The sequence below is a fragment of the Schistosoma haematobium genome, chromosome 6 (assembly GCF_000699445.3).
Source record: "Schistosoma haematobium chromosome 6, whole genome shotgun sequence".
Lineage (NCBI taxonomy): Eukaryota > Metazoa > Platyhelminthes > Trematoda > Strigeidida > Schistosomatidae > Schistosoma > Schistosoma haematobium.
The window spans coordinates 2,893,149-2,911,474 of record NC_067201.1 but is presented as its reverse complement, the minus strand read 5'-3'; the positions used below and the strand labels follow the sequence as shown (position 1 = coordinate 2,911,474).

At 35.5% G+C, this 18,326-nt stretch overlaps 1 protein-coding gene across 1 annotated transcript in view; it reads right to left on the bottom strand.

Moving 5' to 3' along the window:
* Window positions 1-18,326, bottom strand: part of MS3_00008316 (uncharacterized protein) — a gene marked incomplete at its 5' end in the record, with an annotated part of 43,249 nt that extends 24,923 nt beyond the window's left edge. The window contains 4 exons of the mRNA XM_035732800.2: window positions 920-1,020; window positions 1,804-1,946; window positions 4,517-4,646; window positions 18,251-18,326. Of these exons, the coding sequence (XP_035585799.1) occupies window positions 920-1,020; window positions 1,804-1,946; window positions 4,517-4,646; window positions 18,251-18,326 (450 nt within the window). The remainder of the gene's footprint in view (window positions 1-919; window positions 1,021-1,803; window positions 1,947-4,516; window positions 4,647-18,250) is intronic.

Sequence of the window (18,326 nt, the reverse complement as noted above, 5' to 3'; positions counted from 1 at the left end):
AACTGGGTGTTTTATGCCCAGCGATACCACATTATTAGGTACATTTTCCAACCCTTCCCACAGAATGATAATTAAAAAACAAACTAGAATATTATGGATACATGATATCATGATATCTGATATTTTGAGGATGTAGAAAATCACATCGAAGTACTTTCATACAATCTTAATGGGGCATATATATTTGGTGCCCCCTTGTACTAATATTTATGTGTTCAAATAAAAGTAGCTTGATCGATAATAATATCCATTAGTGAACCGATATTTAGTGCGTTTACCTTAACATATATATTAGAATAAAGCAAAAGATTTACTATTCGTATTGTTAGTATTATTATTGTGAGCAGCAGAATTAACGACCCTATTACTAAACCTCAATCGTAGTATAACATCAGAAAGTCTCATTTGAAATAGATTAAAATGTTTGTAAACAACGATTATGATAAACAGATTGATTATGCTTTGTTATAGTCCCATTGTTTCGTTTCCCTTTAGTTTATTACTGCTCATGATTACATACATTGTTCGTCTTTTTGTAAATAAAAGAGACAGGGCTAAAATACCTATCATTTAACCATCAGTCGTGTTTTGAGTGGAAGTTAACAAGCTTGTCCTGATCTCTAAAGGTTTTGATCTTGATCCCTGAACGAGTTGTTAGTTGTTAGTATTCCATACTGAGATAAGACAGGTGTTCCATGATCTCTGGTTTCTAATAGTATCCAAAACTACACTCGTCTGGGATGAATCTGATCTGCAAACTAATATTCACTAAACCTTTATATAAAATACTAGCTCCATGGAATAACTTGGTCGTTGATAGAAATTAGTCGCAAGGTACATAACGTTCCGGTGTTATAGTACTGTCAATCTAACTCGATTGCCTAATTTATGTTAATATCGAACAAAGTAATAGACCTACCATTCGAAATGCTTCTGAAGCATCAGTTCCAGCATATTCCAACAGTATATCAACACCTCCAGGATGATACGCCGCAAATTTTGTGATATCATATACTACAGCTAATAAAAGGAAAAAATAGATAAAAGACGATATACAATTTGGTTACAGTAACAAACTAGCTAAATCCAGCAAAGTTTTTGAACTAAAATGAAGATAACTTTTAAAAAATTTCAAGAGAATGTAGGTAGGTGTTAGCTTGTCTCGGTTACTAACCAAAGGCTTTAATCAAAACTGTGTGTATTAGTGATATTATCCATTTGCCCAAACAGTAGATGTTGTGGCATTGAAAGGTACGACCTTATGGTTGATAGTGTTAATCAAATAACTGTTGGTAGACTTTACGTGGAGAACTGTATCATAAGTATAAGTTACCCCACTTCTAAAAGTCCTTAAAAGGATTCTCTTTTATAACATGATTTATGGCGTATATTGAAAAACAATTTATTTGCTACAATCGGGTTTCGTCGGTCATTAAAGAAGCTTAGAACCTAGCACACATGTTTATCTGCCTATATTCTTACCTCGCATCAATACAGAAAGAACCCGACATGATGGCAAGTAAAGGAATAGAAACAACTATGGTGCCACATATGGTAGAAAAATCAAACATAAAAATGTATGATGATGAATAGACTAGGAATGGTGTGTTTATATCTAGATGTTATCCAGATAATCTGCGGCATTTTTTAAAAGAAAATTCCTACTATATGTACTATACATGATCATTTCAAGCCATGAAAATGATCAGTTGTGCATAAAAGGACTTTCATAAAAAAAATTAGAAGATATGAATTACTATGAAGTCTTCAAAGACTTTCAAAAATAACAAGAACTAGGCTTACTTTTTCCTTGATGATCTAAAGCTATCCACATATCATCAGACTTATTATGCTTTGCTAATTCGGCAGAATCAATTTCCATATTTGTTGGTTTTTCAGATAAATACTTTTCACTTTTAGTATAGGCATTCCAATAACCGATACCCCTAAATATAAACAGAATTGACAATTTACAGAATACACATTTTTAGGTAAACAAAAACATGGAAACTTGGTATAAATTGACACAGTTAAATTTATTATGAAAGACTTAGGAATACAACTATTGAACTGATTTAGTTCAGGTAAAAATAAAAACTGTGACATGATGGTCAAAACAATAGACCACAGTTTTACAGTAACAAGTATCGGATATGGAGTTAGAAGCAAAATAATCTATACACAAATAAATCACCAAATTCACATGCTAAAAATTACTGAAGTTAGACGACTAACCTTGTGATAAAGTAACACTTTTCTTGCAAAGTTGTACAGACACAAATTTGTGAGCTGATTTAGAAAGCTCAACTGAGTGAAATTTTAAATATATGGCAAATAAAACCAGATAATTCAAAATAGACGAAATGCTAAAAAATGATCTGAAATAGCTCAAATTCCAGAAGTATTAAGTTGAGCTACGATAAAACCTCACATTGTTTTAACGAAATGGGACAGTTACATTTATTGTAAAAATTTATCTACCTTTAAAACGTACACTTTTAACGTCCTACTAAAGAAACGAGAACGCAAATGAGATGGACAAACCAACACCAAAAATCTGTCAAAAAACAGGCCCTATCAACATATATGACACTACTTAACCAGTTGCCATGGAGATTTCGGCACCGATGTCAAAACAGTCAGGTCAAAAGGGGGGAACCAGAATAAACATACAATGATAGGTCAAAGCTCATAAAACTAATCTCTACCAGAACGATCTAACTAAGCTTAAAATTTTCCATACCGTGAAAAGCTTGTTGGGCACTTGATAAGTAGTTGAAGAGCTCGCTATCATCTGACGGTTATAAAATATGACCGATAAGGAAATAAAAATGGACTGAATATATTTATACGTGCTTGTCTTGAAAACATTCAATGATGTTCATTACGGCCAATTTAACAAAATGTTTTAGCCAACAAGGTAATTGAGAAGTATGAAAACAAAAACAAAATAACCTTTATTTTCATTACATAGAAACAAATGAAAACTTTCCTATTTACCAGCCTGTTATGTAAAAACTGGATGACAAATTCGGAAAGCGTTGAGGACATACAAGGTATGGTAAAGCTCGCTAAATATTATCTCCTGGTATGCAGTCATTGAGTAGGAATGAAGTTAGCGGTTAGATGTTATGGTACAGAAAAGTGTTATAACTATTTTAGAGGAATTTCATGTACTTTCCAGGTGTATTTTAGGACCAATCCACGGAGAAAATACAAGAGTATGAAAAGAACACTTTCCTACAAGTTATTTAATTGGTATTGGAATCCCTGAGGTTGACGACATGGATGAACTAAGTCATTACCATTCGTAGACACGTAATGTGATAAAAAAGGAACCCGGTTAGTTAAATCAAAAAACTAGGGGAATACGAAAAGGTGGTACAAATTGGAAAATATGAGTCCCTCCTTGAATACATTTATAGTAATTTATTATTATTTTATGTATTATTTTAACACATAGATATTGGTACAAGGAGGCAACAAATACATATGCGCCACACAAATCTCATTTGATATGTATGAGGGCTGTGATACTGCCCAGGTGCCCAAACCGGAGCAGGTGGTTTTCGTAGGAGGCTACACCCAGACCCTTCGACCTAAAGGTCTGATCCACAAAACAGTGGAGCATCGTAAGGAGATGCAGTCCGATGGAAGCCGGTGACCAACGATTGATTCATACGCCACTTGTTCCTTCAGAATACTGGAGCCAGCCCATGTGCACCATTGGTTTGGAATTAGGGTTTTACAACTCCCCTAGGTGGACTCTCCATGTCCACTAACCCGGATAAAGCGCCGGACATTCGCTTTTCGTCCTCTCATTTTCGTAAACAACACCCGTGGTGCGAGAAGGTAGTGAGTAGGACTTCCCTGGCAGAGGCTATATACGCGTGGCCATGTGAGAGCATTTCGAGGAGAGCAGACTCTCCCCACTCTCGGCCGTACCAGGGCATTTGGGGGCACATTTGTAGTAAACTCGAAACAATTTCCAGAACTATTCGAGTTTGTCATGGTATTTGACGTGGTATTCTTAAACAATAATGACAAATAAAACTCAAATGGAATACGTTGTTCACGACTAGTTTGACTTACGACCCTGATCGGTTTGAGAAAACTGAATAGTCAGTTTTACTATCAACTTGACTACACCCCATGTATTTGATGAGTGAGGACAATATAGGTGTTAAGGAAGGAGTATTTCGGCGAGACCAAAGTTTATGGATGAGACAATCAAATTTTGGATAATAGGTCCTGGATTTTGAAGCAAAATTTATTCATCCATTTGGCTAAATAGCATTTTCGCATTTTAGCTTAAGTTCGTTCAGCATGAAAACACTATTCTAATGCCTAGCCTTAACCATCAACTGTAAATTATAATCGTTATTTTTCCCACAGGTTCATAACTCTTATTGTCATCCAGTTAATAGGTGAACATTTTTAAGGTCATTTTAGTATTGCGCAAATGTCGTCCATAAAATTAAGTCCAACCGAATATATTTAAATAAACTAAACTTACATTGAATTCCTGATACGCGACCGTAGTTCTTTGTTATCAACTAAATTAAGTGATATACTGCATTGTGGTCTGTTCTCCATGTTGATAGTCTTTTGAACATTAATAAGAACTGTTACAATCGAAGATTTAGCTAACGAAAACAAAGTATATAGAGAGTTTTAGAAAGTGAATTTATGTCAATTGTTCCAGTCTCCTTATTTTAGGGTTTTCCCCAAAGGCGTAAGATATTTGGTAGTCTTCCCCTAAATTTGTGTAAATTTTGGAGGAAAAACCCATGTTATAAGATTCCGGAAAATATTGAAGAAAAACTAAATTTCCCCAAATATCTTGAGAATTCCCCTCAGACCTGGGGAAGCTTTGAATTTTTTCTCTAATTTCCTCAAAGTTTACTACTACGGCTTTCCAAAAACTTCCTCAAAACGGACAAGATTTTCTCTCCAAATAGGAATATTAAGGTTATTATTACTACAGAATTCTGTGATAACCGAAACATAATTTAGTTTTTAAATGAAGATTTCGAGAATTTTCTGTTATTAAACGTTTCTGAATAATCAATAACTGTTAGGTGAAAGTGCTAGTCAATTTAACAAACAGAATCTGGTGAGAAGTCTTTACGTATTTGCAGATATTCACAAACAGCTTAAGAACACGAATCCAGTCATTAAAATACTTGCCATCCATTATTGCAAAATATATACAATATATACACAAAATATATACAATCTTAGTTCAAAGAATTATTACTAGTCGATGTTGAATATAAGTAACGCCTATATGACGAGAGGATTTGAATTATTGCTTCGGTTACGTCCTTGAGGTTTGGCCTTGACAGGTAAACCCAAAATATAAAACCAATATGTTTCCAATGAACCAATATAAAACAGCGTACAATCCTTGAACTTACTTTCAGTCTAGAAGCCATGATAGTCTGAATTTCTTGTTTCATTACTGAGAATTCATACCAAGTGACTAGTCCAAATTTCTTTTGAAAGAGATGACCAAAGTTGCGGCCATATGTTAGGATTATGGTTTGTTGATAATTCAATAGGTCACTTGGTGACCGACTAGAAAATAATCGTGTCTTGACCTGTAAAGTCTTTGGCATGTTGCGATTTCCTCGTTTCGAGCGATGAAAATCTTAGTACAAGTAAGACCATAAATAATCGCTGAACATTCTACAGAATTTAATTTACTCACCTCTTGTGTGATAAAAAAGATAAGTTTCTATGTCGTTGCATTGTAATGATAATTGCTTTGCAACCATTTAAACGCGCTGCCCAGGTAGATTTCTCCCCAGTTATAGTACTTTTTAAAACTCTGCATAATCATAGTCACTGTCCATTTATTTACGGCTTGGTATTGCAGTTAAGTTCACGAGTTTCATCGAATGAGCTTATTATTTATTATCTTTTCTGACGGGAGCGACTTCACTTTTCTAACTGGAGTTTTAAAATGCTTTTTGTTAGTTGTCAACGGGAAGAGGCACTAAAAACACAATTCTGATATTCACTAACACCGAATACTCTTTCCTGGAAATTTCTGTACAAAAGAAATTTTTCATAACACATCAGTTGGCCGATACAATGGGTAAGAAAAATATGTGTCATCAAACAAGTGCTTGAAACTCAACAAATTTCCATTGATTTTAGTCGGTAATAATAATTTACTGACCAGCTCAAGCAACAGAAGTGTTTACAGAGACTGTCTGGAAGAAATTAAGAAAAATGACACAGTAATTGGTTGACAGCTACAAAATTGCCTTTTTATTCAGGCACAGTGAATGCATGAGCACCAAGGAGAGATAAGGTAATACATAATAATAATTATATACTCATATATTCTATTTAATTAAACGACTTTTCTACTCACACAGCTTCAAAATATGGCAAGTAAAACTAGTAAAAGAGAAAGTTCACCAACTTATAAGCCAACTAAAAGGTCAAAATTTGTAACCCCTTTGTCTTCTGAACCGTACGCGTCTTATCCACAAATATCACTATCACTACCTGATTCTCCATGTAACAACCACTCCATCTCTTTGTGAAGCATGCCAGCGGTAAGGTTGGTTGAAATATAGGGCATGATACCCACGTGCTTCGAAAGGTCGACACAGTCTACCAAACAGCATCTTTACTAAGTCCTAAATCTAAACATTTAAAAACCAAAGCATCTAATAGTTTATCTTACACATACGAAAATACTGATCGATATAGTACTGATATCCGTCAGCTACAAAACTCTCTAGCCAACACTAACGGTAGATTTAACCAATTAGCAACCCTCACACATATATGGAATCCTAATACTGATAACAATCTTGGACAACTTACTAAAGCAGAGTGTATTTTAGTTTGTGAAGGAAGAAGTGACGAAAATATCTATGTCATCCTACAATGCAGCTGCATACAATCTTACTGACCACACACATCCAAATAAGTTAAGGGATATTTGCCTTAGCTCATGCAGTATGCTGAACGTCGACTACGAAATCATCCGCCTTATAAAAAAGTCGGATATGTCGACATACCCTCTCCTGTTTAAGTTTAACTGTTGTAACGATGCTCGAGCAAACGTATTAGCATATTAATTCCATACAGGAGCATAAAAGTTACTCCAGACCTAACGCCCTGCCAATGTCGTGTAAGAAGACATGAAGGGGAAGGACTACATTATAATATTACAGCAAATAACCAACTAGAGACAGGTTGCAACACGGTAAACAGATCAAAGCATATGCGCAATAAGCACGACACCACTCCACAAACGGCAGATCACTCTGTAGTCCTAGATGAGTCTGCAGATCAGAAACCTCTGCATAAGATAAAAATCCCAACTGTCACCAAAAAGCATAACGATATTCTTAATCCCAGTTGTTCGCGCAGTAAAGTACTCGAAAGTGAACCATGTAACGACGCAAATCTAAGTAAACATATTCACTTGAAAACTAGACCTCCTAAAGCTACACCACAAGAAGACAAAGAAACTCTCCGGCTCTGACGAAAAAGGTGGGCAAGCAAAATCCACCATACCGAATAGGTAAACACGTCAGATTGGATCCAACTGTTCTATGTGCATCCCGAGAACACTGAACAGGTTCTCCCACTGATGTCATATAACTTGCCATCAATACCTCTAAGTGTCAAAACTGGTGGTAGGTCTGAGTGTAACAACACCTTTTACATGCAGACTAGTAAAGACTATCAGATTACCGATCATTCTACTCACCACATTAAGTCGAAAACCATTAATAAGCATGGTAATAACAGGTCAATCATCCCACACACTATCTACATTCCTCAGGGTCACAATTGTAACTACTCTCAGAAAGAGAACTTTTCATACTCTTTAGTACCAACCCACAACATAAAAACGGCTCCCGTGTATGATAACAGTCGTAGCTAATTCCGGTTATGTGAAGCAGATATTTCTCACATTCACACTAACATAAATAACTATAACAGATGCTACCAGCCTAACCAACAAGACTATTTTGTAAATGACAGTACATTTCACAGCCGGCATGCACCAGATTTTTTTGGAATACAGCCCCTATAAATCATACATTCCTATACATTTCTGCCTACTTTGGTAAACAACTATCCTACATTACACTCTTTTTTTGGAATACGACCCCTAGTGACACCTCTGTTGAAGCATATAGCTTAAGTCATTTCTAACCACATGCAGAACATAAGCTTGCTTCCCCCATACAGTTTCCACCAGAGAATACTCTCACCCTTTCCTCCTGGATAAACTCCCCAATAAACTTCACTAGCTCATTTGATACATCTCCCACTAAGTCTAGCTATCGAAATACCGAGCTAATGAAGAACATCCAATTCCTCACTTTAAACCCATATCACACCCGCGAGGGTTATGACAACTTTATTCGAGATACTCTCACTCACTTTAACTTAGTAGGCCATTCGTTTAACATGTGTCTTATCAACATTAGGTCGATCTGCAATAAAAAGACGGATTTAGCCCTGTTTGTATCCATATATCAACCATAGCTTATAATGATATCTAAAACATGGACTAACAGTAATATTTCCGACCTAAGTATATCTCTTGATAACTATTTCCTATATAGAAGTGGTAGATTGACAGAACGAGGTGCAGGATGCCTTATTTACACTCACTCTCGAGTATACTCTCTATTATGTAATATGCCTGAACTTGTAGAATTATGGTCTGCTATGATATTAGTACTGCTCTAATAATAGACCTAATCCTAAAATCGTAGATTTGTCATGATTTAACTGCCTGATCTATAAGATCTCACGTGGAAGTTGCATCATCGTCTACACCAACTCATCGTATTGTACCAATACATGATGTAGAGCAAGCTTAGGCAAGAGATAGAACAATATATTTAATATGAACAAAAGATATAAGATAACATTCAACAAGGACCACGCCGGCATGACCGAGCCATGCCATTCGATCGACTCTCATTCAACTCCTTGTTCCCGTCTTCCCCATCGTTAGGTATTCCTCCGCATTAAATAGTGAATATCTATTTTCTGAGTAGTCTCGTGTTCAGCTTTGAGGATTGTGTGGTTATGGTCCAGTGCCACTACAGAGTCATCCAGGGAAGTGTATTAGGTTCACTTTCGTTTCTTATGTATATATACGATGTATGTAGCATCATAATATCTAAAAGAACACACTTATACGCTGATGATCTAAAAATAGTATACGGCTTTAAGCCTGAAGCTCCAAGCAAAAGTGTATCCTAGATTCAAAGTGACCTCAATAACCGAACTACCTGGAGCAAAAAATGGTAATTACCATTTAACCTCAACCAGTGTGCGATCATGCATTTTGGGAAATATCCCTATGGTTTGGAACTTTAAGTAAAATTAGGGTTCAAACATTCTGATTAGTGCACAATCTAGGTATTACCTACACGGGAAACTCAAATTTTGAAGAACATGTCTTCTTTATTATTTCTAAACAAAGACGGCTAATTGGTTTCATAATGAGAGGTTTCTTCACAACAGAGGCTAAACTTACCATTTACAAAATATGTATACGACCCTCCCCTGAATATTGCTCTTTTATCTTCTCAAACACGAATACCACAGACAAGATAAGAGTGGAAGATGTTCAAAGACGCTTCACACGCCAACTGCTAGTATGTGACTCCACTCTCGACTACACCTCTCCTTATAACCTTTATGGTACCGTTATTATTATTATTATTACTATTATTATTATTATTATTATTATTCACAAACATCTTATGGGTACATAAGTGTTGTGGAGAAACCATCTAGGGTTTCTTCAAAAAATGCAATAATACACTATTTTCAATAACGTTAGCATTATATTTGCCATATTTAAAAAAAGTATTATTAATAGAATAATAATAATAATAAATCGGGTCTGTGTAATTGAGAAGAATATTGAATTGAGTTTAAAGAAGGAAAGGAAAAAAATAAGGGAACAGAAATAAAGGAGGCATGAAATACGCAAATAGTTTAATAGGCGTGTTTATGAGCACAGAACATGAATAAACAACCATGTATGTAACGTCAAATTAGTAACAAAAAATAATTAAGAAAAAATAACTTATAACTGCAGTAGGATATGACACTAGAATAAGTGTTTGTGCAGTCATAGATTGGAGTGATGCTATGAAAGTCTCAATTAATTGAAAAAGATAACGAAATATTAATATGTATGAGTCATATATGCATAGTGAAGATAAAACGGGTTTGAGAAGTTAATTTAAGTGTAACACAAGTTATTGTCTTAATTACAAACTTCGTAATCTTCAGAATAATATTTATTTAGAGGGAAAGAAGAGAGAGAAAAGAAATGAACACCTAGTGAAAAGGTTCATTCATGATAAGAATAATAATTGTGTAATGAATATCGACCTCAGAAGTAAGCCAGCAATTGTGAAAAATAAAGTAAAAATCCTTTAATGCACTCTGATGAATACATTTAGAGTAAATGAAAGTAGAGTCCAAACACTCGAATCAGTACATGATTTAGGAATTAATTACACAGGAAGCCTGAACTTTAAAGAACATGCCTCCTCTATTATTTCTAAATCTAGACGGCTAATTGGTTTTATAATGAAAAACTTTTTCACAACAGAGGGTAAACTTACTCTCTACAAAATATGTGTACGGCCCTCCCTTGAATACTGCTCTTTTGTCTTCTCTAATATGAATATCGCAGACAAGATAAGAGTAGAAGATGTTCAAAGACGTTTCACACGTCAACTACTAGGATGTAACTCGAATCTCGATTACACAGAAAGATGTAAGCATCTATCTTTAGAACCGTTATGGCACCGTAGGCTAAAGAACAATTTAATATTTCTCTACAAAGCGATATATGGGCTCTCCTTTCTAACCTCCTGCCGACTATCACCCACGACCCAGCCTATAGACTTAGAAACAACGCATATACACTACTTACCGTAAAACACCAAAAATAAATGCGTTGTAAGATTTTTACAGTACGGTATAGCTTATTGTGGAACAGGCTGTCAATGCCTATCCGCAACTGTGATACTTTTACCAGATTCAAAAAGCTAATAACCCTATTTCTAGACTCCAAAGAGCTTCAACATTTCCTTGAACTCCCGCCCACCAATGAGGCACTTTATTACGGACCGCCCAGTATCTAGAAAGAACAAGATTATAACAAGTTCGACTGTTACTAATACGAATATAACCAAACCACAGAATATATGGCTTATCCTTTCCTATTATTCATTGTTTATTAATCATAACCTTATGTTCCTAACCCTAGCTTTCAGTTCCCAAATCTCTACAGGTTAAATGTACATTATTCTTCCTAAAAGTCATGCTTTTTTTTCTACTGCAAGTAGACAGATAGCTCAATCTTATGGATGCTGATCTACTAAGGCCGATCATACAAAGCTCAAAATTTGGCCACAAAGTCCTGTGAGTTTCTCAATGTTTTATTTGTCTTACCCTGAAATCTTTTTTTCTTTCTTTCTTTCATTCTTTCTACAATTTTATACCCTCTCATATCTTTTGATTTGCTATTAGTCCTTACTTCTTTAAACCATTAGTTATTTTCATAGCAGTGTGATATACTATATGGACATCTAACCCAAAAAAAGACTTTCCAACTATCTGATTTGCTTGTAACATGGACCTAGTAGAAACAGTGTGTTCCAACTATGGGCTTTGATTAAAGCAGTATTCATACTTACCATAAACGTAAGAGAGCCTAACATCACAAAAGGAGGGAGGGTGGCGTTACTGACCAGCAAACATGAAGGTGGGGAGATAAATTCAATCCACCCATGTCTGTAGGGCAGAACATTTTGTTTAATTACGGCTCCTTATGGTTTAGTGTGATGTCACGAACTTATGGTATTGAAGCTGATTTATCACGCAAAATACCTCTTTAAATCGTGTTACGAACGTTGAATTGGTTTCACTTCCTACCCAGTAATCCTATTACAAGCAAACTAGACAATTCGCTAATATACGAAGCCTACTCAAGACCCTATGATACCTGAAAAAAAAGTAATAATACAAAAAAATGAAAAGAGCTCCAATTGCTTCGATAAAAAAGATAGCCAATTGTATATCACAATAGTGTTTCTAGCACCATATTTTATTTTATAACCACACATAATCCCATACTCTCAGCTCCTTTCCGAATCGCCTCCATTTGTCAGTTGTATGTTCACTCACACCTTGTTAACACTTATTTTCTTTAACCTGTTAAATGTTCTTTCTTAACAAATACCTTAATAAAAGAAAATTTGACTGAGTAATCATACCTTAAACATTCATTCATGAATATTGGCTACTCTGCCCCTCGTGTTTTCTTTTACTTGCTCCCTCTTTCAGCCCCCTTGTGATATGGAACGAAAGATTTTATCCTGCACCATCCTCAAAGCCTTAAACATTCCAAAGGGACATAAGGTTGCGACATTTAGAAGCTCCCACCTTCAATGGACCTAACCTTGACCATCAGTTTCACATTCGCAACGCAACTTTCGTGAAGCGCGCCAACTGTGATACTGATTAAAACCATCTACATTCATATCTTATAAATTATCAACCCAGCTGTGTAATTTACTACAGTGGATATTGTATCATTTGTATCAATTTGATCTTGCCTGGTATGCCTCATGTAACAAACTGTTATTTGAGAATAAATTATTATTATTATTATTATTTGTGTAATAGTATACTGAGTGAAACTGGATATTGGTATAAATATTTGTGAAATAATAATTAATAATGATGCTATGAAAGTCGCAATTGATTTCAAAGGACAATCTGGAGTTAAATATGTTTAGAAGGATAAGAAGAGATAAAAAGAATATCCAATGTATCGGGGGACCATTAATGATATTAATAACGGTAATAATGGTAAATACGAACATAAGCAGACTTCAAATATTAAGATAAATAGAAATAAAATAAAATAGACGTAAAAAGTTTCAAAGGTTTCATTTTAATTTTCAGGCAATTAGATGGATGACGGACCTTGTTTGTATAAATCAATATTGAATACATTGATATTCAATAGGTGGCATTATCCACTTTTGGAAAGAAACAACCTATTTCTCTACAACGCAATATAGGGACTAATCTCCTACCCACTCATCATTCATGAACCAGTCTACATACTCCGAAACAACGCATTTACACTGCTTACAACAAAACACCGAAAACCAATGTTTCGATAGAACAATAAGAAGACGGAGTTGATCTGAAAAATGTGATGTATTTGCGCTATACATTTCGAACAATCTGGTCACACATATACTTGTCAAGGCATTTTTATATGAAAATTAATAAAGGTCAATTAATAAAAACCAATGTGTTGTAATTTTTTTCAATGCGGCATGATTTATCATGGAGCAAGTAGCCAATACCTATCCGTAACTGTGACACTATCACCAAGTTCACCACCAAAGGACTAATAACCGCGCTGTTTGACTCTAAAGAGCTTCACCAACTATTCCCTGAACTTCCGTCCACCAATGAGGCACTTTATTATGGGCCGCCTAATATCTAGACTGATCATAAATATATGAACTTAGCCAAATAATAGAACTCATGGTTTACCCCCTCCCATTATTCATCGATTACTAGTCATGCTCTTATGCCCTTATCCACCACTTTCAGATTCCAACTCTCTCTATTGATTAAAATTTCATTATTCTTCTTAGGCATCATGTTCTTTTTTTCTATTACAAGTAGACAGATAAATCACCAACTGTATGGATGCTGCTCAACTATGCACGATAATAAGAAGCTCATGATATCTTAAATTCTTGAGAGTCGCTTAATATCTTGTTTTATTACATTTTCATTTGCATGTTCTTCGATTTTTCATCTATCCTTACCATCTGAAAAAACAACATGTAATCTGACCAGTGTCTTACCAATTCTATCATTAGTTATCTTCATAGCAGTGTGATATACTTAATGGATATCTAACCCACCATACAGAAGCTTTAACCGTCTGATTTGCTTATAACACGGAACTAGTAGAAACAGTGTATTCCAACAAGGAGCTTAGATTAAAACAATATTCACAAAAATCACAAACGTAAGAGAGCCTAACATCACAAAAGGAGGGAGGGTTACGTTACTAATCAGTAAATATGATGGTGGGGAGATAACTTTAATCCACCCATGTGTGCAGGGCAGAACACCTTATTAAATTACGACTTCTTATGGTCTGGTGGAATGTCACGAACCAGTGGTATTGATACTAATTTATTATACAAAATACCTCCTTAAATCGTACTTGTGACGTTGAATTTGTTTCATTTTCCACCTAGTAATCCTATTACAAGGGAAACTAGACAACTGTCTATGAGCAAAACCAGCTCATTACTCTATAAAATCAATAAAAATAAAAGTGATCTGAAATAGCTTCGGCAAAAAGGAGATAGCCATTTGTGTATCAGAATACAGTTTTTCAGTACTATATTTTAAAACTTCACATAATCCCATACTTTCAACCTTTTTTTGAACCAACTCCATTTATACAGTTCTTTGTCCATTCATACTACATTTACATTTCCTTTCTTTTTTTAATTTACTAGAATGCTATTGCTTAAAAAGTACCTTAATAGTTGCAAATCAGACTAAGTAATCGTACCTTCACTATTTCACCACAAATGATTCAGTTTCAATATGCATGAACATTATATACTTCGCTTCTTGTCCTTTCTTTTCCTTATCCTCTTTTTCAGCCCTCTCAAGATATTCCACCAATAACGCATATGAAACGGGTGACTTTGTCCTGCACCATCATTAGTGCCTTAGATGTTCCAGTGGGGTATATGGTCATGGCTTCGAGAAGCTCTCAAATTTACGTGGATTTACTCTCGACTACCTCCATAAAGCGCGTCAACTGTCATATTGACGATACTGATCATACTAATTTTATTTGCATTTATATGTGAGAAGTATTATCCTCCATACTTTTATGATCGATAAACCTTAAAAAATATCAAACTGAGTGATCCACCACAGTAAAGACTGTATCTTCTGTAAAAATTTGACCTTGCCTGCAAACTGGCATGCCTCATATAACAGACTGTTATATGAGAATAAATTATCATTATTGTTACTATTATTAGAGGAGCTTGGTCTGAAGATGTAGCATGAAATCGGTAATAGTCTGATTCGGAACATGAACTAAATGTTGAACCCTACTATTTCAAGTGTTCAAGTGTTCAAAACTTGTGTTACATGAAAATAGTCTATTAGTAATCTCTTTAGTTTGTTGAACGGAAGTGGAACACGTTTGTCAGGATATTATTATTGGTGGCTTTATTCTTAAATAAACCAAAGTCTTATCTACCAATGACAATAATAAAATAAGTTGAAATATTATCTTCCCTAAAGTTTTTTGTCAAACACCAGGTATCAGAGCATTCCAAATAATTTCATACCTCCCAAGGGGACGCGTTGATGGGCGATTTCCCCAAGTTACTTGAATACATTTGTATTGCGACGCCAGTTTTGAATTTGAAACAATGTAGAGAAACAGTACTAATCCCAATTAGTCTAGAACTTCACAAAGACACAAGCAAGAGTTCGAATTCAAAGCAAACAGCACGGAATTATACTGTATTTTTATGATCATTTTAAACACAACATAAATTATCTAATAGTTAGTTATTCGCACACCAACATTCTTCCAATTGCCTAAAGCCAACATAAAGGTTGTTAGGAAATACCCCCTCATTAAATAACTGATTTTTCAGATGTCTTCATAGTTACCAAAAGTTAGTTTATGGCAGTTTAAACCCTTTCTTCCTCACTTCGTGAAATCTGGAAAGAAGGTTCTTTACACCTTAATGGTTTCAAATGCTCAAGTTAGGCTTGGAAAAGATTTAAGGGCTCTTAAATAATAGAAATTTGGCATGCAGTTCAGCCCGTATAGTTGAAATTTAAACGAACGAATGCATACTCTTAAGTATTTACGGCGACTGAACTAAACTATCTCAAACAATGTCCGAGGGACGCACAAGTTTTCTCCATGATGCTGAAATTTTAAGAATGAACACTTCTGGATCGAAATAAAAGTAACGTTTCATTACTACCAGAATTAGATCTCTGTGCCGGAACTGGCACTATGAGTTATCACCAAATATAGCAAAAGAGAAAAAGCACTAGCTATACAGTATCCAACAAGTGTATTGTAGTGAAACGAATCCCAAACTGCATTTGATAAGGTCTAACCTGCATCGTTCAATATCCTTCTCAAGAGCTTGTATAAATCGACTGATTTCATTAGGCCCACTTCTTGTTTCCATATAGTTCTAGGTATTTGGTGATGTCCAGTGTGTGATAGCCTAATCATTCAAATGAACTAAGTCTAGTCGGCTTGGTAAATATTTGTGGATTTCTGTATCTTGTAGTTTGAGTAAATTCACCTGTCCCATGAAAGCAGAAATCCTGGATACCAGAGGTCACCATATTACCAGGCAAGGGGTTTGCTCGTTGAAATGCGAAAATAATAAAGTGACAATTTTAGTGCTAATCGTAAACGATTGTTTAGAAAATAATAAGTTAATTAATTGGTAATGTGTAAGAAGACGGAAACGAAAGAAGAGAAAACTGAAATTAACGTGAGAGAGGTAGGAATTAGTTACTGACATTCGGCGATGGCAACGTCCGTAAATTATGAGACATGCGCCAGACACATCTGTTTCGAGATGGAGATGGTAATGCATGGATGAGTACTTGTTCGTCACGTCTCCTCTTGGAGCCATCTATTGAGAGGGCTGTGTTCGCTTCGGTTTGGAGTGCATTTCATAAACGATTAACTATTAATGAGAAAAAGCAGGATGGTACCTGGGCGTTTGCTCTTTGATATGCAATATTTTGAGGGTTGTCTCGAGGAGCATAATGATATTCTGATAATATGCTGGTGTTGAGATGGCTTGGTGTTGCATGCCATTAGCGTAATTCTGTCACCTCGGTCAATTCGGCACTGTATGGTGTTACGACTTTTAATTGACTGTTAATGTGTATCAGCGCTCCACGTGCTGTTTTGTGAATCTTATCGTATCTGAAAAGTGTCCTGTCTTGCAACCTCATTTCTTCATCCGTGATTTCTGGCGATACCTATGTTTCAGTTAGGAATATGATCTCCAGGTAGAACTGGAAGCACATGTTTCTGATTTCTCCCAGTTTACCCCTTAATCTTCTTGTGCTGCCATTCAGGCACTCGATGTTTTCCCTCGTTACCTGGTGTTCCTCTAAAGCAGAATCTGTCTCATAGATGTTGAGCGAATTTGTTGTCCAATGTGTGTTGACCAGTTCCGTATAGTTCTGTATAGTGACGTGGGTGTATACACTCACTGTCTTCCCTTTAACTGTGAGACCAAAACTGCTTTATGTCTCTCTTTCTACGAACTAATTCTTTCTTCCGGTACCATATCTTTATATGCAATCTTTCTTTTGTGTATTGCCACCACTGAATTAACTATTATGAATCTGGTGTCCATCTTGCTGTGCTAATGAGGTATGGCGACTAGAACCGATGCATATATGTGCCTGGTCCTACGTTCTAGCTGACTGAATGACTGTAGAGTGTATCCCACTAGCGAGACTTTGACCTCTGTATTCCGTACTGTGGGTTGTTGATCAAGGCCACCCGACATTAGGGTGTGTTTTATTGGAAGTATTCACTGTTACCTTACCGATGCAGGTCGGTTTCTACAACACCTAATATGATTGAAGAGGCCCTCTTCCGATATGTTTCGAGCCTTTAGAACCTTGACAGAACCTAACAGAAAAGGGCTGACTGCTTGAGCATCTGGGCTACCTGTTCCTGCCATCTAGATATTTCAACAAGTTATTTATTTTCGTTTGTTTTAATATTTCGTTGTGTCTATTATTCGCATAACCCATTCTGCTGCGTTTCTGAAAAGTGTACAACCTTTCGTTGTCAAAGTTACAAAAAACTCAATAAGAGACAATGTGGTTGCTAGCAATATACAACGAAAAGAATGCACATTATTCAGATGTTCATTCAGTGAACTGCTAACAGCTAACTGGCGATCACTCAATATTTATTGCCAGGACCGACCAAGAAGAAAGAAACGGAAACTTTTTGAAATACTTTGCTCTGAGAATTCTATATTGTACTAAAAATATAATATTGAATAAAGCTGATGATATTAATAATAGCAAATGAGTTTTTAGGGTTTCTAAGTGTTTGTAAGAATGGTTAAAATGAACAATTTACCGAAAGAAGGTGTGCTAGGTGAAGTTACATTATCCATATCTTTGGAGAAAACATTATCTTCCATTGATGATTCCAT